At 39.0% G+C, this 27,944-nt stretch overlaps 1 protein-coding gene across 2 annotated transcripts in view; it reads right to left on the bottom strand.

The window, feature by feature from the left end:
- Window positions 1-27,944, bottom strand: part of Taf2 (TATA-box binding protein associated factor 2) — a 66,327-nt gene that overhangs the window by 22,129 nt on the left and 16,254 nt on the right. For both annotated transcript variants that reach the window (XM_075961008.1, XM_075961007.1), the window contains exons 9-21: window positions 27,348-27,447; window positions 25,824-25,909; window positions 23,296-23,431; window positions 20,665-20,819; window positions 19,926-20,040; window positions 19,123-19,232; window positions 18,309-18,374; window positions 16,503-16,755; window positions 13,947-14,087; window positions 10,648-10,758; window positions 9,095-9,288; window positions 7,321-7,460; window positions 4,895-4,964 (exon numbers count right to left, since the gene is read on the bottom strand). In XM_075961008.1, coding sequence (XP_075817123.1) covers window positions 4,895-4,964; window positions 7,321-7,460; window positions 9,095-9,288; window positions 10,648-10,758; window positions 13,947-14,087; window positions 16,503-16,755; window positions 18,309-18,374; window positions 19,123-19,232; window positions 19,926-20,040; window positions 20,665-20,819; window positions 23,296-23,431; window positions 25,824-25,909; window positions 27,348-27,447 — 1,677 coding nt within the window. The remainder of the gene's footprint in view (window positions 1-4,894; window positions 4,965-7,320; window positions 7,461-9,094; window positions 9,289-10,647; window positions 10,759-13,946; window positions 14,088-16,502; window positions 16,756-18,308; window positions 18,375-19,122; window positions 19,233-19,925; window positions 20,041-20,664; window positions 20,820-23,295; window positions 23,432-25,823; window positions 25,910-27,347; window positions 27,448-27,944) is intronic.

Below are 27,944 nucleotides of genomic sequence, written 5' to 3'. Positions count from 1 at the left end.
CAGAGCCACAGCAGCCAAAGCTTCGCACTATGTCTGCCTTCACGAGGCAGTCTAATCCCAATGCTGACCACTATAAAAAAAGCAATAAATCAAAACCACCACAATCCAAACAAAAACAGCAAACCAGCCAACCAATAAAACAAATAAAAGTTGAAAGTCTGTCAAGAGAAAAAGCAGTGACCATAAATGACCTCAAAGAACTGGTACAGTCAGGTCATGATCATGCTTGCTTCCAAAACAGGAGAGCTTCAAGCTATTTTTATATTAACCTTACATAATCTAAACCAAAAGTAACTATACACATACATTAAACAAATCAAAATGGATAAGAACTACCATTTCTTATTATACTAACTATAATATAGTGCATATTTTTCTCTTGGTGGGGTTTTGCTATTTTCCAAACTTTGTATGACTATTTTATTTTATTGTAACAAGGTTGTATTATCTAGCCCAGGCTGGTTTTGAACCTGCAATTCTCCTGTTGCAGCCTTCTAACACTGAAATTATAAGCATGTACCAGCCTGGCATTTGTATGCGTAGTTTAGCACCCCAAAGCCCTTTTTTTGAAACAGAATATTACTATGTCGCCCTGGCTGGCCTAGGACTTCCTATGGAAACCAAACTATCATTGAACTCACACAGATCCCACTGCCTCTGCCTCCTGAGTTCAGGGATTAAAGGCGTGTGTGACTACTCCTAGCAGGGGTCATTTTTATTGAAAGAAAGCTTCAATTTTGAGAATTTAGAATTTTAGTTTTAAAACAACACATATAAATTAAAAGATTTATTTAAGCCTATGCATTTAAATTCCTTTTTTATTCTAACAGACACATAAAATTGACAAAACACATAAACTTTAGAGCAAAAAAGATATTAGTATGCCAAGAGATAACAGACGTTAATCAAAATGAATTTGCTTCGTTAAGTTCATAAACTATCTTAATGGCGAACAGACTTCAATCTGAAAACACTCTGCTGAGAGAAGACAATACAAGCAAAGAAAGTCTCTGATCAGCTCACAAGACACTGAGCTCCTAACATTCAAAGCTTCTTCCCAAACATCTCAATTACATCTTGAAATACTTTCTCTACCTACAATTGTCACAGGAGAAATAAAATCACTTTAATCTATTTAGTGATATTTCATTTGTATTTTAATAAATAAAGCCTGCCTGAAGATCAGAGAGCAAAACAGCCTCACTGGTCAGCCTTACAGATCAGGCAGTGGTAACACACACCTTTAATCCCAGTTGCCACACTAGTTTAATCCCAGTAAATAGCCACACTAGTTTAATCCCAGTAAATAGCCACACTAGTTTAATCCCAGTAAATAGCCACACTAGTTTGCCACAGAAACTGGGCAGTGCAGGCCTTTAATCCCAGCCTTAGATAGGAATATAAAGCAGGAGACAGCTCACAGACACTGTCTCTCATTCTGAGATTCCTGCAGGCAGGATCGCCATTTCAGACTGAGGTCGAAGTAAGAGCGAGTGGTTGGTTGTTTTGCTTTTCTTACCTTCAGGCTGAACCCCAAATTTTATCTCTGGGTTTTTATTAATCATGCCACAAATCTATGAACTACATTAAATATATTCATATACACATGAGTGGAGGAAAAAGGAAAAATCCATTTAGCCATTTGTTTCGTATACACTTAGCTAACTTTTCTGAAATGCCATGGACTAGGCAATGGCAAAAGATCTGATCCTGGACCATCTAGGGCTACAGAGCAGTGGAGGAAACAGAAATGGCCAAGTAGTCAAACTATGACATTGATATTTATGCAAGTATTTATGTATTTAGTCACAATAGGACTGTGGCAGAATATGGGAGATTATGACTTGAGGGAATTGCACTAGTCCACGGAAGCAAGGGATAGCTCTGTAGAGGTCACATTCAATTCTAAAGCGGAAGAATGAGTCATGTGAGTTTTCCTTGCATCTGACTTCTGAGTAACCTTCACATCTTTACGCAAGCAAATTTTGAAGTATCCTGTAACAAAGACAGGAATGGAAAATCTACACCCTTCAGAAGTTTCCATTCTCAATGAGGGCCATTTTACCACACGTTTTGAAACCCACAAAGCTCATAAAAACAAAATGCTTATGTTTGGAACAGGACAGGAAAATGCCAATGATGGAAACAGAAATAGACAGCTGAGTATCTAGGTCTTACCATGAGTTCTACAAGGCACGGCAGTCATGTGATGCTTACTCAAATAAGTTTTCTAAAGTGTGATAGCAATGAGAATGAAAAAGAAGACATACTATACAAAATAAATAAAAATAAGAAACACAAAACTCCTAAGAAACCAAAAACAATGTTTGCAAGGCATCATGGTACACCCATGTAGTTCCAGTGCTCATGAGGACAAGGCAGGGCCAGCATGGACTACATAGTAAGACTGACTCAAGCAAAGCAAAACAAAATAAAAATGAATGAAATTAATTAAAACACAAAGAAGAGTGGTGTGCCAGGAAGTCAGAGTCAGGTAGATCTCTGTGAGTTCAAGGCCAGTGTGGTCTACATAGTAAGATCTGGGACAATCAAGACTATATCATGAGACCCTATCTAAACACTGCTGAAAGAGCAATCACTGTGTAGAAACACTTTTATCCTGTGACCACTCATTGCCATAATGATTTTCTACAAAATATTTACTGAAAAACAAAACAAAAACCCCAAAACAACAACAAAGAAACCTTTGGTATTTATTTTGTGTGGTAGTGGGGGGTGTGCGCACTACGGCATGTGTAGAGATGTTGGAAGACAACTGGCAGAAGGCAGTTCTCATCCCTACCTCGGGGTTCTGCCGTGACCTGCTGAGTCTTTTCACCAACCCTTAACTGCATTCTTGTGCAACTCTGTATGTTTTAATATAACCTATATGCTAGGGTGAGATTAAATGAGAAGTTTCTCTAAATGGGACATAAAGAAAGTATGTCAACTAGGAAGAAAACATGCTAAACTTAACTATAAAGCATCCCACCTCTAAACGGGTTTTCAGTCCAGACTGTAAATAGTGCTCTTGACATTTGAATGAATGAAAACAGCCCCCAAAACTACAATTCAAAAGCACTGAGTGCAGATACAATGTGTAATACAGTAACTTCAAATACCACAAACCCATGACAATCTACCTCAAGTACTTTCTGAAAAATATCTAGTCCTTAAAACAAGTTCTCAGAAATAGATGGTAATTTTTTAATTATGCAAAATGAAAATAAATGAATACATGTTCAGCTTTGTTTATATTGCATTTATAGTCTCTCTTCCCAGTTGCTACCAAAGACTTACGAGCATGTAGCACTTCAGACAAAGGAATGAGGCTGTATTCCGTGCTCTAAAATTTCATACTTTAAAATGGAAGCTATCAGACTTTTTCTCTGCATTTCAACTCTGTATCACGCACAAGTACAGATTATTCAAAATAAAATATAGATCACAAATCATATAATCTTATAGAAAAATCTGTGTAACAAGCATTACTTAAAACATTGAAATTGAGAGTTACTAACCAAGAAGTCACTGCTATAGAATGCCCGGGCTCTTGAGCAGACTGCTCACCCCAGAGGCACTGCCGAGATGAGAAAGCAGAGTTATGTCATCTAAAAAAACACCATCTGCTAAGTGACGCAGAAAGTTGAACAATGCATTCGGGGCTCTGGGTCTAAGTCCCTGTCCCTAGCTAAATGGTTGTGACTTACTTCGGCTCTAAAATTCTGTTCTATGAAGTCCTAACATTAAATCAAATAAAACCTAAGTATCTACTACATGCAAAGAAAGGAAGACAGAAATGGTAAATTTAATTCTTAAATAAAAACCCCATTGTGTAAAAGAAAACAGCAGGAAAAATGCAGCTACTAGAGGTAAGCACAAATACAAAGGTAGACAGCACACCAAGCCTGCAATTCTTTTAGTTTCTTAAGATTTTAAAAGAATATCAACTCTAATAAAAATCACGGCTTTGAAAGAAATGAAACAAAGAACTGGGAGTTGGTGATGTGGCTCCATGAGGAAAGACTTGATCTCTGGTCTCCACATACTGCTGTGGTACATGTGCATGCAGACATAGACATAATAAATAAATGTAATAAAACAATTTTTAATGAACAAAAGCAGGATGGCCTGAAATAAGCTCCCAAATGACATTATAAGCTGGGACACACAAGGCATCATCATCTCCACTTATTACAAACTATTAACAATGTATTTTGAAAATCTTTTTCTAAGATCAAATAAGAAAAAGTCTTTAAACTTGCTTTGTTGATACCCATGGGAGGCCTACCCCTTTCTGAAGAAAAACAGAGGAGTGGATTGGGGGATGGGGGGGGGGAATGGGAGAAGAGGAGGGAAGGGAAACTGCGGTAGGGATGTAAAAGAAATAAATTAATTTAATTTAATAAAAGGGGGGAGGAGCCGGGCGGTGGTGGCGCACGCCTTTAATCCCAGCACTCTGGAGGCAGAGGCAGGCGGATCTCTGTGAGTTCGAGACCAGTCTGGTCTACAAGAGCTAGTTCCAGGACAGGCTCCAAAACCACAGAGAAACCCTGTCTCAAAAAACAAAGAAAAAAAATAAAAAATAAAATAAAAAAAAATAAAAGGGGGGAGGCAGGCAGTGGTGGCACTCACTGTTAATCCCAGCACTTGGGAAGCAGAGGCAGTCAGATCTCTGAGTTCAAGGTCAGCTTGGTCTACAGGGTGAGTTCCAGGACAGTCAGGGCTACACAGAGAAACCTTGTCTCGAAAAAAGAATACAAATAAAAAAAATGCTTTAAAAAGGCACATAACACATTCCCAAATTTTAAAAAAATCATAAACATCTTTCCCATGTATAATCTTCAGAAATGGTTCATGACTCATATTCAAGGTATTAAATATATACACTAACCTTACATAAGGTACAGGATCAGTCTGAATCATATTAAGTAGCCACTGAAGTTCTTCATAACTCCGGTCCACTGAAAATAAAAATGAGTAAATATGTATAGGGTTAATTATAACAAATAAAATAGTAAGTGATAAGCAGGGACATTAAAATAGTGCCCAGTATGTAGTTCACACTAAAATTCAACCAAACACCAATACAAGTTATAATTCATTAAAAGCCATAAATTAGACAAAAATCTGTTGGACAAAATCTGCCTAACATTGTAGATGCTTAAGTCCTAGAGAGGCCTGACATACAAAAGTATCATAAATATAAACATGTTTCTATCTACATGTTTCCTTCCACTAAGACCCAAGCCAGTCAGAAAGGCAATTACAAATACGTGTTATGACTGTAACTGACATAAAATGACACACTAACTATTGCCAATTACCTTTTCAAGACATTTTTAAGAATTGGAAAACTTGCCGGGCGGTGGTGACATACACGCCTTTAATCCCAGCACTCAAGAGGCAGAGGCAGGAGGATCTCTGTGAGTTTGAGACCAGCCTGGTCTACAAGAGCTAGTGTCAGGACAGGCACCAAAGCTACACAGAGAAACCCTATCTCAAAAAACAACAACAATAGCAAAAAAGAACTGGAAAGCTTTATTTACAAAATTTTATGCATAAAAGTTTTCCTTCTTTCCTCTTCTAATATGAGCACCAATATTTTAAACTACAGAATTTATGGTTAGTACCTAAGCACCATTCAATATTTCAAATTATACTTATTAGTTTTGTATTTTTTAATATTTATTTATTATGTATACAGTGTTTTGCCTACATGTGCAGGCCAGAAGAGGACAGCAGATCGCATTACAGGTGGTGGTGAGTAACCGTGTGGCTGCTGGGAAATGAACTCAGAACCTTTGGAAGAGCAGTCAGTGCTCTTAACTGCTGAGCCATCTCTCCAACCCCAGTTGTTTTTCTTTTTGTTGTTGTTTTTAACATTTTAGTATTCTATTTCATTTTAGGTAGTATTAACTCATGAATCCTTCAAATTTCTGAGACACATACCCTTCGTCTATCTTAGGAAAGAAGGTTAGGCACACTAACAAATTACATGATTTCAACAAGTCTAGATTTTAAGTTGGCAAAATATCAAAACATATACAGACACAGAATTATATATGTTCATTGCTTGTCAAATGTTTCATTTAACAATAGCAAATCACATTTATATCATCTCTTAAATGAAAGGATATTAAAATGACAGTTCTTTCTGAATCAAAGCAAACATATGTAAACACAATATGGTTACTACTCTGTTTCCTGACTGTAGGCATTTCTGCGGAAATTCCTAAGAATTAAATAAAAAGTCTTAATTATACATGTTTCTGGTTTACACACGACCTGTGACTCCCTATGAAACTTCCCCTCTCCTTTTATTCTAAGCAGAGCTCGGTATATGTCAGCTTCTTTGTTCTTTCATTATTTCTATTACAAGGTTAACTTCTGGACAAATATTATACCTGTGCATTTCCTTTACTTGCATATAACTATTAAACTATTTAATAAATTATTTCTGAAATAAACACTGAATTTTACCACAAGTTTAGCAAACATTTAAGCTTAATGCTATTTTATAGAAATGACTGGTTTTCACCAGCTTCTTTATTTTACACATTCATCTATCTTAAATTATTATTTTGGTTTAGATATATATTCCATCTGAAAATTTCTTTTGCAAGTTTTGTCATTAAGAATGCTACACAATGGGACTGGAGAGATGGCTCAGCAGCTAAGAGCACTTACTGTTTTTGTAGAGAACTACAGGTCAGCTCCCAGCACCCTTATTGGGCGGCTCTCAATAACCTTTAACTCCAACTCCAGGGAATCTGAAAACATCTTTTGGCCTTTGAAGGAATATGTATGTGTGTGTATGTGAACCACACACAAACAAACAAAAACCAAAACCAAAAGGATAAAACTTTTTTTTTCTGAGATAGAACCTCACTATACGATCCTCATTGGCCTGGAACTTGTTATGTAGACCAGGCTGGACTCTAACTCCCAGAGATCCTCCAACCTCTACCTCCCAAGAGTGAGGACTAAATCGTGTGCAACCATTCCTGGCCCAAAATAAAATCTTGGGGAAAAAAGAATGTTACTCAACAACTGTGTGGATGTCTAATTCCCAATGTAAATGAGAACCTGGCAACCTATAGGAGAGAATCTAAAATTCACGCAGCTGTGTGGTTTACTGTCTTCTGGCTTCCTACTCTGAAGCTGGTGGCCACACTATGTTATAAAGAATGCTGCTGCTCCTCCAGATGGACAGGGAGGTCTGAGTTAACTCAAAACAGACTCTGCTTTTGCATCAGATTCGGTCTCGTGGTGATAACTTTGGGTGTAACAGAACAAGTACCACCTGGATAGCATTACCTTTAGTGTAATCAACAACAGCTTCCAAAGCTGCTATCCTGATGTCCACAAAATGGCCATACTCAGCATAGGATTTGAAAAGAGATGAATCACTTGGCACATGTCCATTCTTCTGAAGCACCCTTATGGCTCTCAAACAGCTAGTGAGAAAAAAGTTAATTACAACCTTTGAAGTATCATGAACTAAATTTATTACTATTACCTAGGTATTAGAGATTCATTTGTCAGTCAGTTAAAAATCTTTATTTCGGGGACTGCAGACATGGCTCGGTAGTTAGGAGCACTGGCTGCTGTTCCAGAGGACTAGGATTCCACTCCCAGCCAGCACCTACAGGTGTGAACTACCAAATCTGATGCCCACATGCACAGACATACGAGCAGGCAAAACCCTCACACAGATAAAACCAAATAGAAACAAATTTTAAAAATACTCATGATTTGCTGAACAGTGGTTGTTGAAAATATACTAAGCTTGGCAGTGGCAGTATGCACCTTTAATCCCAGTACTCGGGAGGCAGAGGAAGGCAGATATGAGTTTGAGTTCAGTCTGGTCTACAGAGTTGCAGAACAACTATGAGTACAAAGAGAAAACCTGCCTCAAAAAAACAAAACAAAAGACTTCAGGATTTGATTGCACATTGAATTCTGTAATGTTCAATGTTCGGATAAAATTTTAATATTAATACTTAAATACCATAAAAACTAATTTCAACATGTTTGGAATCTTAGATCCACACATATGTCAACAAAGCACACTTCAGAAAAAAGTACTTAGCAATAAAAATATAATAGTTTTAAATAGAGTATGTTCTTCAGAAATCTATTATTTATTCACTATAAAAATGGAAAGCTAGCTGGGTGTTGTGCGCACACTTTGGTCCCAGCATTTGCTCAAGTGGGGGTCGGGGTAAGATTGGTGTGGGTCAGAGGCAAGCAAATCTCTGAGTTCAAGGCCAGCCTGGTGGTCTACAGGTCAGTCTTACAGGCATAGTGAGATCTCAAAAAAAATAAATAAATAACTGAAATAAAATAAGGGAGCTAACTTTTTTTTATAATCAGTAATCAACTTTTAGCAAACTGAAACGAAAGCAGACAGAGATCCACAGTTCTGAAAAGAAGGCTGACGAGCTAGGTCTGGTCGCACACCAGCACTGAAAGGTGAAGGCAGGAGGATCAGGAGTCACCAAGGTAATCCGTGGCTAAATAGGCTGGGCTGCACGAGACCTGTCTCAAAGACCCAAGTGGGGCTCTTTACACAACAGTGACTATTGTAAAACATGACCCCAAGAAAATAATTTCTTATGACGAATTTCTAGGGTTGGTCAGACAGCTCAGCAGGTGAAGGCACTTGACATGTGTAAGCGTGGGAACCTGAGTTCCATCCCTAGTCCACGTAAAGGTGGAAAGAGAAAACCAAATCCACAAAGATGCTCTCTGACCATGACAAAAGCATCATAGCACGAGTGCCCCACAAACCATGTGCTTGCATGTGTGTATATGTGCATATGCACAAAAGGATAAAATAACATATGCTTTAGAAAATTAGAGAATACAAATAATGGAGATTATATTAGATAAATTTAAAACTAAATTACAAAGATTAAAACTTTAAAGGCTACTTTCCAAATATTATCAATTTATCTGGAGATGACAACAACAAAAAATTTAAATTTAAAAATTTCTTACTTTTACTTTCCCCAATTTAATAGAATAGGAATAATGGTATAGTTGTGGAAATATAAGACACATTTAAAGAAGCAGCAAAGAACAGCACCTGACGGTGATAGTGTGTCTGTAACTTGGGAGAAGTTTTTCCATATTCAGAAATCGAGTTATTTCCTCAAGAATTAGCCGAACATCAGGATTTAAGTTATCCAAAGTTCTAACTTCATTATTCACACTGACAGCAGGTGTAACAGAATTAGCCAGAGCATCAATCATTTCTGCACGATAATAGTTATCTGAAAACTAAGCCAAAGAATAATTAAGAACAAATACAATTAAGCCTTTTCAAGAGATATTAAAACAACACATATAACTTTAAGTCATGTCAGGTCAGAAGTAAGCAGAGCACATCTCTTATAAGCACAAAGCCCTGACTTCATCACCAGCAACACACACACAGTGAAAACATAATGCATCTATCACCAAGTTTTCTAGTAAATACCAACCTATCCTTTGTATAGACTTGTGATTTGGAAAAAAAGGGAAAATGCTACACTCATCAGTGAACTATTAGTATATTAAACACTATGTCTAAGAAAAAAAGGGAAAATGCTACACTCATCAGTGAGCTATTAGTATATTAAACACTATGTCTAAGCTCCTCCTACAATCTCCTTAACCAGACCACAGATTGTCCAAAAGAGAAAAACAAAGATTGGTGGTCTACTAGCATCTGGTAAGATGGTTCAGTGGATAAGGAGCTTGTACTTTGTTAAGTTAAAATAAACATGAAAACTTGGTTGCATCCTCCCAATTCCTTTATCAAGTATGAGGACTAGAGTTCAAGTCCCCGGTATCTACATAAACCCAGGCAGGATGGGAACCCACCTGAAAGCCCTGCACTCAGGAGGTAGAGCAGAATCCCTAAAGCAAGCTGACCAGCTCAATTAGCCAAACTGACAAGCTCTGGATCCCAGTGAGAGACAGCAATCAAGAAGTCACCTGAGATGAATCCCAGTGTTTGGCTGCAGAGGCACACACAGAAACATGCAACCCCACACACAAACGTTCTTACACACACAGACCCATGTGCACACCAACAGACACACCTACAAATGAATAAAGCATTAATCTACAAGTCCTGTTACCAATATGACCTTCCAATCACCTAGCATTCCACCTTAAAGTATAAGCATACCACATGTAAAGATCACCATATAACTGAGAAAATTATCAACAAAAGAACAGGCGGATGCACTCAGGGGTCTGGAGAGGTGGCTTACTTAGCTCAGTGTTTAAGAGCACTTACTGTTCTAACAGAGGACTGCGATTTGGTTCCCAGCACTTACGTGGAGGCTCACAACTCCCTCTAACTCCAGGTCCAGGGGCTCTGTTACCCTCTTCTGGCCTCTATGAGCTCCTGCACACAGTGCATACACAGACAAACTGAACACATGTATACATACACACTTTAAAAAAAGAAAAGATAAAGAAACACACACACATAAACATATACACACATGCACGCACACACAATAAATGACTCACAAATGACTCTACAAACAAGTATTCTTTCCTTCCTTTTATTGCAGTTCTGGAGACGAAGGCACCCACATAACACCCTAAAACAAGTATCACTAGTCATTGAGGAAAATGCCATACCTTATTTTTTCTGTTGTCATTGTACTTGATTAAGTCTAAAATAAACGTTAAAACTTCTTTGGGACAAAGATTATGTACATCTCTTAACAAAGCCATGGCAACTGGCATAGTCTACAAAAAAAAAAAAGAAAGAAAAAAGAGTTTTATGCACACAACTCAACTTCATTACTATGGCAATTTGGGCTATGAAGAGCATTACTCTGGGAATAAAACAGATATCCAGATGGAGCCCAATACCCCATCTCCCACTACACACCCATCTAAAAGCATCACTGCTGAAATGAGTAAGAAATCCAGGGATTATTTTCATGACTGGACATATTCTACAGGCTATGTGCCTTAGCCCTCACTTGCTGGAAGGAAGTATATATAATATAAATGGTCTTAATCCATTTCTAAGTGATACAGTGGAATGGGTATACAATTTTAGCACTGGTTTATTCTAACTGCCATCTTCACTATCCACTACTCTGCATATCTTTGGCTAGTTGCTTCCTCGTGATCATTTTTAAGGCTCAATGACACATGGGCAAGAGGGATTAAACAAACTACAGCTTAGCAGCCCTTGAACTAAGGGCAGATAGTAACCTAAAATTCAGCAAACCTTTCTTCTTTCTAAAATTTTATAAGCAACTTTCTGTTAGTGGAAACATGAGACACAAAATAGCAAGTTCTGCTGGTGAAATAAAGCTATTTAAACCCTAGATAGAAGAGTAGATGCACAGAAATCTTGGTCCTCCTTAGACCATGGAAGAGATAAAGACTTTCCCTTGTAAACTGGACAATAAAAAATAAATGACTCATTTTCTCGTTTAAAAGAGCAGCAACAAGAATGGTGGTACATTCTTGTTAATGCCAGCACACTGGAGGTAGAGGAAGGAAGATTAGGAATTCCAGGCCAGCCTGAGCTACAGAGCAAGAAAACCTGTCTCAAGTAAAAAGGGGCAAGATACAGAGGTAATAAATAGAATCAACTGTAGTGTGACAGTTAATCTTCACGGCCAGTGTGACTGATCTAGAGTCACCTAGGAGACACACGTGTCTGAGGGCATTTCCAGAGCTTTAGCTGGAAGGTAGGAAGATCCATCTTGTGGGTGGCACTATCCCACAGACTGGGATTCCAGAACAAATAAGAAGAAAGTAAGCTGAGAACCAGCGTTGATATTTCAATGCTTCCTGACTGTAGGTGCACTGTGACCAGCCGTGGCAGGCTGTCTCATGTTTCTCTTGCCAGATGGACTACACCCTCTCCAACTGTGCGCCACAACAAACCTGGCCTTCCTTCGGCTGCCTTTGTCACAGCAATGAGAACAGGTATTAATGCAGGGAAAGTTCCTTTTGCATACAGGAAAATCTGTTCTCTGCCTACTCTGTACCTTAACAAGGGAAATGTAAGTGTTTGAGTTAGGCACTCTTTTCTTCTGCCAACTACAAGAGTTACATTAAAATGCATTATCTTTCCAAGTTTCCTACTTCAACCCACAATAAGAAATAAACTTTACACTGCAACCTAAACACTTTTAATCTCAGCACTCGGGCAGGGGCAGGCAAATCTCTGCGAGTTCAAGGCCAGCGTTCTCCTGTTCCAGGACAGGCTCCAAAGCTACAGAGAGAAACCCTGTCTCAAAAAAAAAAAAAAGGCCTTATAATTATCTTTATGACACACATATGTTCTTATCCTGTCCAGTCAATCTTCTTTTATTAGAAAAAAAGCCAGACCAGTAGTGGTTGTGCACGCCTTTAATTCCAGCACTGTGGAGACAGAGGCAGGCAGATCTCCGTGAGTTTAAAGTCAGCCTAGGGATACACAGATAAACCCTGCCTCCTGAACACCCCTCCAAAATAAGCAAACAAAATCTCTAACCTCCATATTACCTTTCTTTCATGTTTTTACCCCTCTAGCCAGAGCCCCACCACCAGCTTCTGCTAATCCTACTTCTCTCTCCAGTCAGGACTGCCCCTCCAGTATCTTGTCTGTTTTTCTTTCTTTACTACTTTATTTCTGGGTGGCCCACTGAGTTTAATTAGGGTCGCTTATGGAAACATGGCACCTTTCCAGTTGCTACACCACTGAAGAAAGCAACTCTCCCACTCTCAATCGTCAGCAGCCTTGATACCCTAAGGGCGGGTGGGGGTCTACTGAGTCCCCCTCCTTTGACAGAACCTTGAAGGTGCCATCTTGAGAAGGTCTTGTGCTGATAATCTCCGATGCTAAGAGGTCAAGAGTGTAACAGCCCTGCCCCGCCCTGCCCTAAAAGTGTCCCACAACAATCTCTGGGCTCTTTTATTGCTTCCACAATCGTCTGAGCTACAGAAACGGTTTCACTTCAAAGAAAATTTCCTTTCTAAAGGCTTGAGGAAAAAGATTGTGCATACCTTTTCTTCCATTTACCTCTTATGTCCTCCCTTCTGTTCAAAGCCTGGCCTGTGTTTTATATTAACTTTATCCTCTGGCTTCCGTTATATCAAATACGCCTGGAGGTTCCTAATCTTCCACATGGAACAAAACAAATCCCAGTGATTCTTTTCTCTGCTTTGTCCTCAGCAGCTGCCCACCTCTTCAACTAAGATCGAGACATCACTTTCATTTCTTTTCTCTTCTTTAACTCCACACTTCATTACCAGTTTGAGTTAGTTAATCTAACCTTAGTCTCCATTCCTCGGACTAACTGTGTAAATGATTTCCAAACCACTCAACAACTAGTCACCTTCCCACGCTTCAATGTATCCATGCTTCCACTCTCCCTCTGACTTTCTGCAAGTTTAACATTAAACACGCTCTGTACACTTAGTCTAATTTCTTAATTCTAAAAAACATAAAAGTGGCATCTAGCAGAGCTGTGGCTAGCACTGCCCTCCCTGTGCAGCATCTTGTAGGCGGCCAAGGCAACATGACACCTGTCTCCAAGCAAGCAAGCAAAGCCTTGGTACTCTGAGCTGGGCTGCTTCTGATTCAGAATGTACTGTCCCCATTCTAGGAGGCCATCTATCAGAAGGTGTGCACATACTCCATACCTCAGCTCCACAGGTTACCAACCAAAGGGCATTCATTTCTCTTCATGTTACAAGTGATGTAGATATGATTTGTATAAAGTTGAAAAAAATTAGCAACCACTTAAAATTTTAGGAAACTTCAGAACAGAGGTAGACTTGTAAGAAATACACACCTATCATATGAATAATCTCCAAGTTAAATGCATATACAAGAGTTTGTGGATAAAAAAATCATACTAGGTGAGCATCACTACAATTCGCTTATTATAAAAACAGCACTAGGAACAAAGAGAAGCAAGGAGTACCTTCTGTAGAAAATAACTCTGAAAACTCATGAAGTTGTTTGTTTTCACGATGTTTGGACAAGTTTTACAACAAAACATTCGAGTAAAGAGAGACTTCATGGCTGGTGGTCCTGTCCATGTGCTCACCATTGAGTTTGCAATCTGTAAAGAGTCAGAGGATGCAGTGCTTCCATCACCATTATAAATACACTTTGAAGACAAAATGGCTTTCTAAAAGCCAACACTACAGTTCTTGGAAATTAATAGAAGTTGGTCTTTTATTACCCGTTCCCAGGAAAACACACAAACTCCCCCACCAAAAAACCCAAGCAAACAAACAAACAAACCCAAGATAAACCAAAAGCCCCACTCCTATGTGCACTTACAGCCCCTGTGCACAAGTTAATGTCTAAATGCCAGCATCCTCTTGTGTTTAAGGAATGCATACTTGCAAAGGCTTCTCTGACTGGTTTGTCCCTATCCACTTAGGTAGATGTAATTCTGTTGTTTTAAGCTCATAAGATACAAATATTACTGTGAGTTTTAAATGTTTTTCAGTCTACTCAAGGTAAAATGAAGCTAAATATGATGCATTATTTATTTGAAGATGAATACTGATAAATATAAGTTCCAGGCCAGTCTAGGGTACATTCCCCTACCCCTACCCCTAGTTCATGTACAAGGCCTTTAAGTGCTCCCATGTTGGTATCTGTCCCCTACCCAAGAGCAGAAGCTAATGTTGAATGAATGGCTGTTTTCTCTTACTCAAGCCATGCACCCTACTCTTGCTGGTGAAAATCCCTGGCACTCTGTTGGTGACCACTAACTCAGAACTAGTACACAGGCTTGAGTGTCCAGTGTCTCTCACTCCGAAGCTGATGAGGCCACAAGAGTTCTGCAAGCCCGCCATGCTGTAGCCTGGCCAGAAAGCAGTGCCACTGCGAGTCTAGCTGTTTAAAACTGATCTGGGCACATGAAAAGAAGCCCAGGCTTCACAGATAAAAAATATCTAAATATCCCAAGATTACAAAAGACAAAATAAAGGAAAAGAAACACTGAACGTCATGTACCAAGCAAATGCTATGTTTAAGTAAGCAAGGCTAGTCCTAGATTACTTGATTCAAAACAACAACAAATTCATAAATTATTAAATATTATTAAAATTAATATAGAAGACCCCGAGAAACGGGCTTTCAGAAAAGTTCAAAATTTAAAACTTTAAAGCATTTCCTTCCCTTAACTATTAAAGTGCAGGACAGTGGTGCACACCTTTAATATCAGCACTCAGGAGGCAGAGGCAGGCAGACCTCTGCGAGTTCAAAAAAACAAAAAACTCTTCCTATTGAAATTTTAGGGCCTATAAAAAGTATCTGAAATAAAAGAAATTATGATTAAATATTTTATCCTATAGTTTTATGGCTCTGCTCAGAATTTAACAAAAATCATAACTCTTCAGAGCACCAATGAAATATATTCCTAGCAAATAATCCCATTTTCTCTCTAACATCTGAGAGTCAGTGAGATGGAGCAAGACTGTCAACGGATGCGTTAAGCAGTTGGTAGACAGCACCGCTTAGCTTTCTGTCTGTATTCTTCTGGGTTCAGATTTTATTTTTAAAGACTGTTCATTGAGAATGTTAAATCATAGACAGTTATTATAGATTATTTACCACTAATTTAAATTCCTAAACCAAAATAAAAACTACCACAACAGAACAATAAAATGTGCTGGTTTTATGTATTCTCACGTGAAAACATAAGTCACTACAGTCACAGACTCTCTTTTCTATTTTTTTTTTAAGATTTATTTATGGTTATGAATGCTCTGTCCGCATGTATGTCAGCATGCCTGAAGACAACACTGGATCACACTATAGAAGGTTGTTAGACACCATGGGGTGGCTAGAAATTGAACTCAGAAACTCTGGAAGAGCAGCCAGTTCCCTTAACTGCTGAGCCATATCTCCAAGCCTCAGTTACAAAACTTAATTTTTTTTTTAAGATTTATGTATACGGGGCACTGCTTGCATGTATAATTGCATGCCAGAAGATAGCATCAGACCTCATTACAGATGGTTGTGAGCCACCATGTAGGAATTGAACTCAGGACCTCTGGAAAAACAGCCAATACTCTTAACCACTGAGCCATCTCCCCAGTCCCAGTCACCAAATTTTTCTTACTCTTAAAAATACGGTTGACAATTTAAAAAGGAAAAAATTCTCCTTGGTTTTCAACTTAACAATTATACCATACCATTTTTGTACATATCTATTTTATATCAAAGATTTTTTTTTTTTTTTTTAGCCAGGCAGTGGTGGCGCACGCCTTTAATCACAGCATTCAGGAGGCAGAGGCAGGTGAGTTCAAGGCCAGCCTGGTCTACAGAGAAACCCTGTCTCAAAAAAACCAAAAATAATTTTTTTTTTTTTTAAATCAATGCTGTTAGAAGCATTTGGTACAAGCTTTCCAAAGTACAGTTACCAAGAAAAAGTTAAAGACTCAGGTGAGTTTGAGTTCATTCTCAGAGCCTCTGTAAGGTGCACAACAGTCAGAGGCAGTCTCCTGTGTAACCTCACCTTCGCAAGACAGAAGCACGCCGCCATACGGACTCGGTAGAAGCACTGCTCTTGCTCTAGGATGTCGGTGAGCGCCAGGCGCGATGCCGGGGTGGGGAACTTTTCCAGAGCCAGGATGGATTCCTGCTGAGCCACGACATCTCTCTCATAGCGGAGCTCATACTGCCACATGAAATCAGCCTGCTCAAACTCCACCTTCCTCAGGACGGACATATCTGGGTCTATTCTTATCCACAGCAAAGGGGAATCAGCGCTAGAGAAAACACAATTTTACAACTTTAAAACTTACCTACGGAAACAAAAACAAAGCAGTCACGACTCAGCCTCTCCTCCAGACACAGTATTCTCAGGCTACTCAAAGTTTTATTATAGTCATATTTTAAAATTTCAACCAACTTTTCACTGTGTTAAGCTAACTTTCTCACAATCTTACTAACAAGATCTCTAAAAATATGAAGAGTTGCCACATAGGATACCAAATTTCAAATTTTCCGCTGAAAATATTACTCTGGAAATTTTTATCTGCAATTATAAGATGTCAAAATGTAAATGATATAAACTTTAACTTCCTATGCCTGACTATAGCTACAAACATTACCCCTTATTAGAAATAAAAAAGGGAGCATTTATTTTATTTAATTAATTTTAGTTGACATTAGTATCTTTTGAAATGCTAGGCTCTCTCAATAGTGGTGGTGCTTGCCTTTAATCCTAGCACTCAGGAGGCAGAGGTGAACGGATCTCTGTGAGTTTGAGGCCAGCCTGGTCTACAAAATGTGTTCCACAACAGTCAGGACTGCATTGAAAAATGAACAAACAAACAAAAAAAACCCAAAGCTAGGCTCATAACTATCTTTCTCAAGAAAGTTCTGAAATCATAATTTGAAGGCCCATCACTTTATTCTTATCTATTTCTCAAGTAATATGCAAAGTAAAAATAAGGTCTATGTCAATAGTTTAATAAAAGAATGCCACTTTGTAATACTAATTCAGTTCAGTACTGGGTGCTCATGACATACTCAGTATAAAATTATACTTAAGAAATATTAATCAATATCACAATCAGCTATAATCCTAGCAAGTGGGGAGTTAGAAATAGGAGTATCAAGAATTCAAGTCCGGGGACTGGAGAGATGGCTTGGTGGTTAAGAATACTTGTTGTTTTTACAAAAGACCCAAGTTCAAGTCCCAGTCCCACACAGTAGCTCACGGCTGTCTACAACTCCAGTTCCAGGGGATCTGGCACCCTATTTTGACTTCCACAGGCACCAGACATGCATGTCATCCATAGACATACATGTAAGCACAACACACTTGTACATGTAAAATAAAGTTAAAACATAAACAAAAAGGCCAGGCTCAGTAAAAACCACCGGAGCTACAACAGACTAACAGTAAACATAAATGTAGAAGAGTAGTACTCACACAGCTTGCAAGCACAGAGGCGGCTCACCATGCTCTGGAGCACTGCCCCAAACACAGTCAGTATCACCCTGGGCTCACCGGAAATCTAAACCTCGGCCCACAAGGAACATACTGAGTAGGAACTGGCACTTTAAGATCTCTGCAGTGAGTCACATGCACATCGGTTTGAGAGCACTGAGTAGGGAAGCACCAGCAAGAGAGGCCAGAGGCTGTGCAGTGAGGCTGTGCCCGTGCCTACACTACTGCATCGCTTCTTATCTGAGCATGTTCTTTCTTCAATGAGTTAATGGGACTGAATTTCTTTCTAACAGTTTTGCTTGACTTTAAATGGTTTTAAAAACTCGCCTTTCAAAGATAATTACATACTTTTAGGTAACTTACTCCATTGCAGAAAGGTCCATGTCAACTTCTTCCCCATTCATCAGTGGGATTTTTTTCTTCTTATTCCTATATTTAAGGAAAAGAACAATTGAAAACCGTAGAATTTCCAAATCAGAATGGAGCTATCGAGCAGCCAAAGTTCAAATAAAGGACTTTATGAATTGCTAAAAGATATGTCAAACAAGAGTAAATACACAACGAAACGGAGTATAAAAACCAGAAAATCTACCTCGAAGTTGGAGAAAGTGGGTGTTGAAAGCAAATCAGTCTGGAATACATAAGACCCCCGCCCCCCCCCCCCCCCCATGAACAACAACAAAAAAAGCAAATAAAAAATTTACTTAAGGCCAGACGTGATAGCAGAAGTCTATAATGCCAGCACTCGGGCAGCCGAGGAACAAGAATTGCATTAGTATAGTGTACCTAGTGAGTTCTAGGCCAGTCTGAACTATAGAGTGATACTATATCCTAAAAATAAAATAAATATATATATTTAAAAAATCATTCCAAAGATAGAAATGTTTCCACAACAGAAAGCAAGAGCTGGGTGTGTAGGGTGCATGCCTGTGATTCTAATATTTGGGAGGTAGAAATAAGACAAAGGCTAGTAGGGCTACATGAGCTCCTGTCTCAAAAGCACCAAAATCAGATGAAAACAAACTATGTGTGGTAATGCTAACATGAAGGACCACAGCTAGCAGGTAAGACGCTCTTCCTGTAAACAGGTGCTGTACAACTACAATTTTAGTCAGGCACTTTCACATGGGGGATTTTCAGTTTCATCTGCAGCTTATAGGTCTGACTCACTACCTACCTTCTGCTTTTAGAGTGGCAGGGTATATCATGCTTGAGACTGTTTTCTTCGATTTGCAAGGTATGGTTGAAGGATCCATCTAACTCTTGCACTGTCACCTTAAGTGGTCCCTTTAAAAAACCAACAGCAACAACATACCATTAAGTATAATGATGTTTTATTTATGTTTTAATAAATAAAGCTTGCCTAAAAGCCAGAAGGGTAAAGCTAAGCCACTAGAAGTCAGGTAGTGGTGGCACACAGCTTCAATCTCTGGATTTGGAAGACAGAGGCAGGTGGATCTCTGTGAGTTCGAGGCCACCCAGGGCTACACAAGATCAGATCAATGCAGAAACAAATCCAGACGGTAGTTAGAGACTCACCTTTAATGCCAGCACCAAAGGGAATATAAAATGGGAGAGAGACAGTCTGCTTAGTTGCGGTCGCCCAGCCTTGGTAGAGGTAAGACTTCACCAGTGGCCGGCTGCTTTGCTTTTCTGGTTTTCGGGTTGAACCCCAATATCTGTCTCATGGTTTTTATTATCCGTGCTACAATTAAAACTGCTAGAAAATGGCCAGTGCACATCCTTACATTTAAAGGCAAGCCAGTCACGATATAAAATTCTGCTCTATGAAGTACATAGTGATGGAGAGGGACAGCAGTTGGTGCCAAGGACGGGAAGCTGAGGCGCGTGCTCTGAAATCTCTGCAGCCTCTTCCCTTCAAGGACTCACTGCAAACTCATCATTCACCCCAGCCTGAAAGCCCTTCCTCTACTGGAACCGCAATCAACGGGCACCACACTCTTCTAGGAAAACACTTACCACGTACTTCTGAGTTCCAGGAGACGTGTAATCTTGTTTTATTTCTAGTTCTAAAACGTTTCGCTTTCTATTAAATGCAAAACTTCCGTAAAATTTTACTACTCCACTCTGGTCTCTGAAGAATTGTAAAGGAATTTTTACATACTAAAATGAAAATGTTCTTTTTTTAAAAAAGCTTATTATATTAACAATTTTCAAACGCATTCCTACTAGATCAAAGTACACTTCATTATATCCCAGGTGGCAAACTATTCAAAATTCTTGTGAAAAATGTTTCCCAGATTAAATAAAATTTCTGAAACATTGACAAGCCCGTGTTTTTAAAGTAATGTCACTCCACTGGATTATTAATAGTACCTTGAAGAGAAAATTGCAAAAACTGTCAAGTTCCAAGATACCATTCAAGTTGAGCCAAGCTCCAAGCACATGTAAAAGTCGCCAGACCATTCCATCTTACAAGTACTGCTATAGGCTGCCTGCTAGAGTACTTACCGAATCACCATGCAACCTGCCTCTCCATTCATATGGAATAGCACAAACTAAGCCAAACTTTATAAATATAAACATCCATGTTTATATATGAATCCAACTCAGTTTTTGGAAGGAACTTTAGAAGATCCAAGTTGTAGGCCAGTGATTTCTAATTTTAAGAAACAGCAATGGATCACCTCCCTCTTTTCCATCTTTCACACAGCGTATTCCCTTCCCTGCTTTGCTGAGCCCCTACTAAAAAGGATACACCCACTGTTTTATTAAGGGCTGGATGTCTTTGCCAGAGACGTTGGAAATTGATTTCAAAAATCCATAGGTGGAAACCAGCATCTGGCTCCACATGTGTGACTGGAACTTCTGAGACGAAGCAGTGCTAGCCAGACTTAGTAGTTTATTGAAAACCTGCAAGGACAGAAGGCCACATAGTACAGTTTCCAACTGGATACTGTACCTAGTCTGCACTGGATCTTTGTGGGATCATATACATAAGAAAGCAATTACGTAACATGCATTTTTTTTTTTTTGAGTTAAATACTAAAAGCAAAAGAAACATACAAATATTTAAACAGGACATAATACTGTTCATAGAAACATTACTGAATGCTAAAAATTTGCACACAAAATATAATTTATTAAGAATTAGAAGCACAATATATAATACCTGTCAAATTTTATAAAGGAATTCAAGCCAGACGGTGGTGGCGCACGCCTTTAATCCCAGCACTTGGGATCTCTGTGAGTTCAAGACCACCCTGGTCTACAAGAGCTAGTTCCAGGACAGGCTTCAAAACCACAGAGAAACCCTGTCTCGAAAAAGCAAAAAAAAAAAAAAAAAAAAAAGAATTCAAAACTAGGAATATTCATTAGGAGCCTAGTACTCTTATGTTAGGCATGTCATAAATCATCTTGTGTGTTATTCTGTTTTAAAAAACAGAATATAGCCAGGCAGTGGTGGCACATACCTTTAATCATAGTACTCAAGAGGCAGAGGCAGGTGGGTGTCTGTGAGTTCGAGGCCAGCCTGATCTACAGAGTGAGTTCCAGGACAGCCAGGAATGTTTCACAGAGAAACCCTGTTTTGAGGAAAATAATAAATAAATAAATAAATAAATAAATAAATAAATAAATAAAATAATTAACTTAAATTAAAAAAAAAGGAATGTGGAAGAGGAGTGGAGCTATGGCTCAGTGGGATGGCATTTTCCTAGCACATGTGAGGGTATCACAGTACAAAGGAAATTCATAAATGAGAATACTAATTAATATCTACATTATAAAAAGTATAAATGTCCTTTTTTATGGCACACTTTCCTTCATCCTTTAGAGAAAATGTATGTTTCCATTTTTATGATACCGGGAGTTAAACCCAGGGCTCCATTCACATGAAGCAGGCACTCCACTGTATTACATTCTCAGCAAAAATGATTTTTTAAAAGTTTTTCTTTTAAGCCTGCCTTTAAGAATTTTATCAATCGGGGAAAGTTAGCTGTTATTATTTAATGCATCTAACTGTTTGAGAATGTACCTCAGTGGGACCTATTGGCCTAGTATGTGCAAAACCATGTATTTGATCCTCAGTATTTCACAGAAAAAAAGAAAATTAAAGAAAAAGAAAAAAGAATGGAATGGGGAATGAGAGAAAAGGAGGAAAAACCAAAAGCACATATATTTACCAAGTGATCCGCTATCTTGTCTCTACTAGTTCATCTCCTATCTTGTAACCACTTGTACTAAAACTTTAAAACATGGCAAAACCTAACGATACCAACAAAGTAACTAGTTGTGGAATCTTTCTCTGGTGGTAAGGCGAATACCTAAGGTTAGGTATGTGGCCTTCAGAGGCCACTGCATGAAGCTAAAAATGTGAAACCTGAGTTGTGCTTGAGACCTCCAAAATTTGTAGATGCTAGAGCCATGGATATCTGCCAAGGAGAGCTACAAACAGGGCCAGAAGTGTGCTGCAGGCAGCAAAGCAGGAAGGGCGGAGCCACCTAAACCCCTTACATTCCTCCTTTGCGGAATTATCTGTTAGAATTATGCAATTCTATGTGACAGGGTTTCTCTGTGTAGCTGTGGCTGTCCTGGAAATTTGCTCTTTGGCCATGTTTGCCTCAGAGATTCCCCTGCCTCTGCCCCTCAAATGCTGGGATTAAAGGCATGTGTCACCACTGTCCAGTGTAGTTTGCTTTTGATTTTACAGAGAATTATAATGGAGAGAGTGCCTGGAGTCTCTGAAGAAATCTGGACTTTAAAACAGTGTCTTGACTATGAGAGACTGTGGGGACTTCTGAAGTTGGACTAGATGTACTTTGCATGATGATATGGCCACAAAACTATGAGAGACAAGGAGAAGAATGTGGTGATTTAAATGAAATGTCCTCCACGAGTCTCGGGCACCTGAATACTTGGGTCACTAGATGGTAGCTGTCTGAAGACTAGGAAGTTTGGTGTTTCTGGAGGAGGTGTGTCATGTGAGCAGGCTTTAAGGGTTCAAAGTCTCCGCTCTCAGTGTGCTCTCTGCCTCCTGTTTTTAGATGAAAACATGAGTCTTCACTACTGTTCCAGTTGCTTGTCCCCTTGTCTTCACTCCAGCGCCACAGACTCTAATCCCCTGGAACTTTAAACTCAAATGCTTTTTTAATAAATTGCCTTGGTCACCAGGTGGCGGCACACATGCCTTTAATCCCAGCACTTGGAAGGCAAAGGCAGGTGGATCTCTGAGTTCAAGAACGGCCAGGACTACACAGAGAAACCCTATCTCAAAATATAAGTAATAAATAAATAAGTAAGTTGCCTTAGTCATGGTGTTTTATCTCAGCAATAGAACAGTAACTAACAGATGCACGCACACAGATACTGCTTTAATGTTAGAACTTACTTGGAGCATAAACTCCATGCTGATTCTGTTTTCAATCAGTCTCATCACGAGGTGGGCTTTGCACTGAAACATAGTGTAGTATTCCCAGGACAGGGTATGCGGATGCTTTATTGAAAAATGAAGGTGGGAAGCTGGGCTGGAAAAAAACATAAATTTACTCAATATAACAAATCTGAGTACTAAAGAAAACAAATAAGTTTACATTTAACATAAACAATTTAAGCTGTTCAAAATTTTCCATTATTCCAAAATGTTACAGTAAATTTTTATGCAAATACTTTTTCACACCAAATATCTACAAGCAGAATTTTTTATGATCCTATACACAGAGCAGAATTGCTATCATCTTAACACAACCCACTCTGAAACTGATGGGCTCTAACTAATTACCTTTCAAAGATGTGTCAAATTATATCTCACAATCAATGTCTGTGTGGTGTTCCCTCCAAAAAACTTCACTCATACACATAAATTGAAATAATAACTTTTAAAAAAGAAAAATCCAAGGGCAAGGCTGTAGAGCAGCTCAGCTGGTAATGCTTTTGAGAATCCTTGGGTCTGACACTGAGTTCCAACAATATATTTGAGAAGTATGTGGATTTATGACTTTCTTTGCTCTGTTAACAAAACTGCAGCCACACAGGAATTTGGGGTTCGGGGGACCTGCATCCACTTGTGTCCATCCACGCTCATCCTTACCTAGCTCTGGAATAAACTATCTCTTTTATTCCCTTTTGAGGTCAGAGATGTGTTTCTGTGTCAACACCCTTAGCATACAACGGCTGAGCAAACATTCTTATACCTTCGCAGAGGCACAGGAGAACAGAAGGACAGGACCAAAGTAAACCAGAGCACAGCAGAGCAAAGCCTAAGACACTAGAGTTCCGCGTCCAGCATCTAGGACTTATTGTAGGATCCAGGTATGGATCCCAAGGTTCTGCTGCTCCCTGGCACTTGCTGCCTCATTTTGATAGCACATGGCCTCCATCTGGGCTGTTTTAGCTGCTTGAAGCTGTTCCTTGCAGGTTCTCACAACTCCAGCTTCCTGGAGTATTGCCTCCATCTCTGGCTTCATTCTCCTATCTCTATGTACTGCCATCTCAGAGGCTACCCAAGTGATCCTGACCTCAGCCTCCCAGGTCTTCCACTGAAATCTGGGTTCAGGCCTCTATAACCTCGTAACTTGTGTTCCATATACCACAAAGCCATCACCCAGCTGATATCAAGGTCTGCTACCTGCTCAACCAGCAGTCAGACCTTCCTGGATGTCACCTGTACGGCCTGTCAGTAACTCTATGGCTGAACTCAGGAAATCACGTCCCTGGAAAGCCAGACATTCAGGGAGCTCAGGCAGAGCTTTCTTCTCATCTTTTTCCTTACACCATGACAGGTGAAGTTTAGGCAATTCCTGAGACGGCCTCAAGGGGCCTTGTCTATTGTTCCAGTGCAAACTACTTTGCTTCTTCTAATCATCTTAATCTCTTCAGCTGTCAGCTCCCATGGGCCTGGGTTTATGTGTTTCCTTTCTGGGCAAACAAAGTTTCCTGCTCACAATTTTCACAGTAAATCTGTCGAAAAGCAGCCAACAAAATCTACACAAAAGCGACCTTGAAATCTCAGGGTTCACAAACATTGACCTGTTCTTTGCTGTCATTTGGCATACATGGCCTCTAGCCCAGCTCCTCATAGAGTTCTTAGTCCTAGCATAAAGTTCTTACATTGGCCTTTACTGTCCATATTTCTCTTGGCATTTGGTCTTCTGAGCTCCAAACAGAATTGTCTACTAAACAGAAAGCAGTCTTAGGGATACCAAAACCCATGCCTCCAAACTGTTCCAAATTTCCTTTCAAAACTCAGCTACAAAGGCTTAAGAACCAGTTAGTTTAGAGAGAGTACAAACTTCCTGTGCTAATAAACTTGTCTGTAACAAAAACCTGAACAAAACGGCTGAAAAGTAAAAGGATTTACTGCAGCACAGATTTAATACACTTGGTGGGAAGGACATGATGGAGCACAGCTACTGTCTCTTGGAAGCTAGGAAGCAGAGAGAAAAGGCTTACAGGGTTCATCCACTGTCCCTTTCATTTCATCTGGGTATGGACCTCCTAAGGCTACAGGATAGTGCACCCACATTAAAGTAGCTTTTTGTCTGCTTAATCCTCCCTAGGAAACAGCCTCACATACACTTAGAAGTGTGCTTTACTAACAATCTTCTGGGCATTTCTCAACTGAATCAGGTTGACAATTAAGATTAACCATCAAATTAAGCAAAATAACTATTTTCACAGATTTTAAGTTTTAACAAGAGTAGTATGATGAAGTTGAGTTAGAAAAGTTAGCATGTTGAATTCACTTGCAGTCATCTCATATGACACAACAGTAAAGAGGGGGCCATGACCATGATCAGTCTGTGGTATCACACCATCATTATGGTTCTGGCCTTCCTAGGCCTCAAGAAACACACAAGTGATCGTAAGAGGTAGCCTACGAAACAAGGTTTATAATATCATCTCAGAACAAAAACATACTTATCCTTTTCTTTCCCACCACCAAATATGGGATGTAATAAAACTCCTCCAGTTTTCAGTTCATATGCCACTATTTTATCCAGCTCCTAAAAAAGATAAAAATTAAGAGTCAGTGAAAACTTCTTCACACAACAACCTTTAGTACTAGACCACAAATTTCCTTTTGTGGAATCAGATGTAAATGTAATAGAAGCAAACTATAGCTAGAGACTACTTCTTGTTTTTATAAATAGAGCAAGCTACTCAAGCTAGCTGGATAGTAAGATCCAAAAATTTCTCTGTATTTTGTGACTTCAGGGCTCAACAGCAGGTCAGCAACTTTTCCTTACAGCTCTTCTGCTCCTCTGAATTGTCTTCTAAACTGACTTAGTCCCTCTCAGTATTTTGAATCTGAGGACTAAAGCAGTTAAGAAGTGAGACTGAATAATGTTGGTAATCTATCAATTTAAAACTCCTCTGTTCTTTTCTAACATATAATACCTATTTTAAAAAAAATAAGAAAAAAAAAGCTTGAAAAAGACAACATCATAACTATGCTGGATATTTATGAATGGTTTAAATAATATAAGACAGCAGAGAAGTGGTAAACGGCATCATAAGATGATTAGAAGCCAACTGGATCCTGGCAATACAGCTGATTAGCCATGCACTTTACTAAATAATTTAACCTCTATGTGTCTTAGTTTCCTCATACGTAAAGTGTGGAGAGTAAGAGAATTAAGATAGACTGTTTTTATCCAAGTACTATTTTTATTATAATACTATCTTATTATGCACTGTTAAGTGATGTTATTCCTTCCACATGAAGAATGGGGCTCCCAGTGCTAAGTGTGTCATCCCTCCAACAAGTTTTTGAATAGAACGTTAATTTAATGAGGATATTAATTAATTAATTAATGAGGATATTAAAGTGGGGATTTTTCTACCTAAAAATAATGAATTTAAGGATCTAATCAAATCTAATGAAACCAATGAAGTATCTATGTACTTAAGATATATAAATACTCTTTTCATTTTTCCTTCATCTTTAAATACCAGGAAGCTATATGGTGATGACAAAGCATGTGAAGGTGGGTACTGAAGACTGCACCACGCACACTGCAGGAGTCATGAGCCTCTACCCCGAGTGGAGCAGGCACTGCCACTATCCCATCCTTACTCAGTTAGGACTTGGAAACAAATGTAGGAAGCAGCTATAACCTTTTTTTGGTAATTTAATTTTATTTGAAAAGCACTATTTTTCAAATGACATTTAGAAGCATTTCACAATCACTGGAGGACAAGAGGGCTGGCAAAAAGGCCCAGTGGGTAAAAGAGTTTGCAAAAAGCCTGAGCACCTGAGCTTGAGCCCAGGACTCACAGCGGAAGGAGAGAAACAATTCTAGTAAATATCTTCTGACAACACATGCGCCCAACACACAAAATAAATAAATAGAAAATAAAGGACAGGAGACTAGGAAATCAGGAAAACACTGACATACATTACTGACTTACAAGTAGAAAACAAATCTAGTTCCTGTTTACCTCTTTAATCCAATGGCGATATTCGTTAACACCGAAAGTTTTTTTCATCCAGAGTCCATAAATATAGCCTGAAATTCCTTTCAGGACCCATTCATCAGACCTAAGGAAAAGTCAATAAAATTTAATCATTAAAACCTGTTAAAGCAAGGTCAAAGAGAGTAATGGAATAAGTGGCCATCCAACCTTCTTCACATCTGTCTGTCTCTTTAAGTTTAAGACTGCTTAGAATCAAATGCTTACTTATTACACAGCCTGACACACTAAAAGGGCAACTGTCTTCTTCGGAACTCAAGAATGGGCTCTACTAGTACTAAGTGTATGAATCCCTTAACCAGATGTTTTCTGGACAGTTTGTGTCTGTAGGGCTGGAACAGCGTAGCTCAGTAGTAGTGATTTCCCAGAAGTCTTGCAGTTCTGGATTTGATCTTTAATACAGAAGAAAATCAAAAGCCCAGTGCTTTACTGTCTACTCTAAAGTTGAATTTAGCAAAGTCCCTCTGTTAGTGGGACTTTCTCTTGAACACTGTTCAGAATGTCTGCCACTAAAGAAGTCCTCGTCCAAAGTCAGGACTGCTTAAGTCTAAAGTTCACATTGCT

This window comes from Microtus pennsylvanicus, chromosome 2, assembly GCF_037038515.1.
Source record: "Microtus pennsylvanicus isolate mMicPen1 chromosome 2, mMicPen1.hap1, whole genome shotgun sequence".
NCBI lineage: Eukaryota > Metazoa > Chordata > Mammalia > Rodentia > Cricetidae > Microtus > Microtus pennsylvanicus.
The sequence above is the reverse complement of the archived record's forward strand: the minus strand, read 5'-3'. Positions and strand labels throughout refer to the sequence as shown.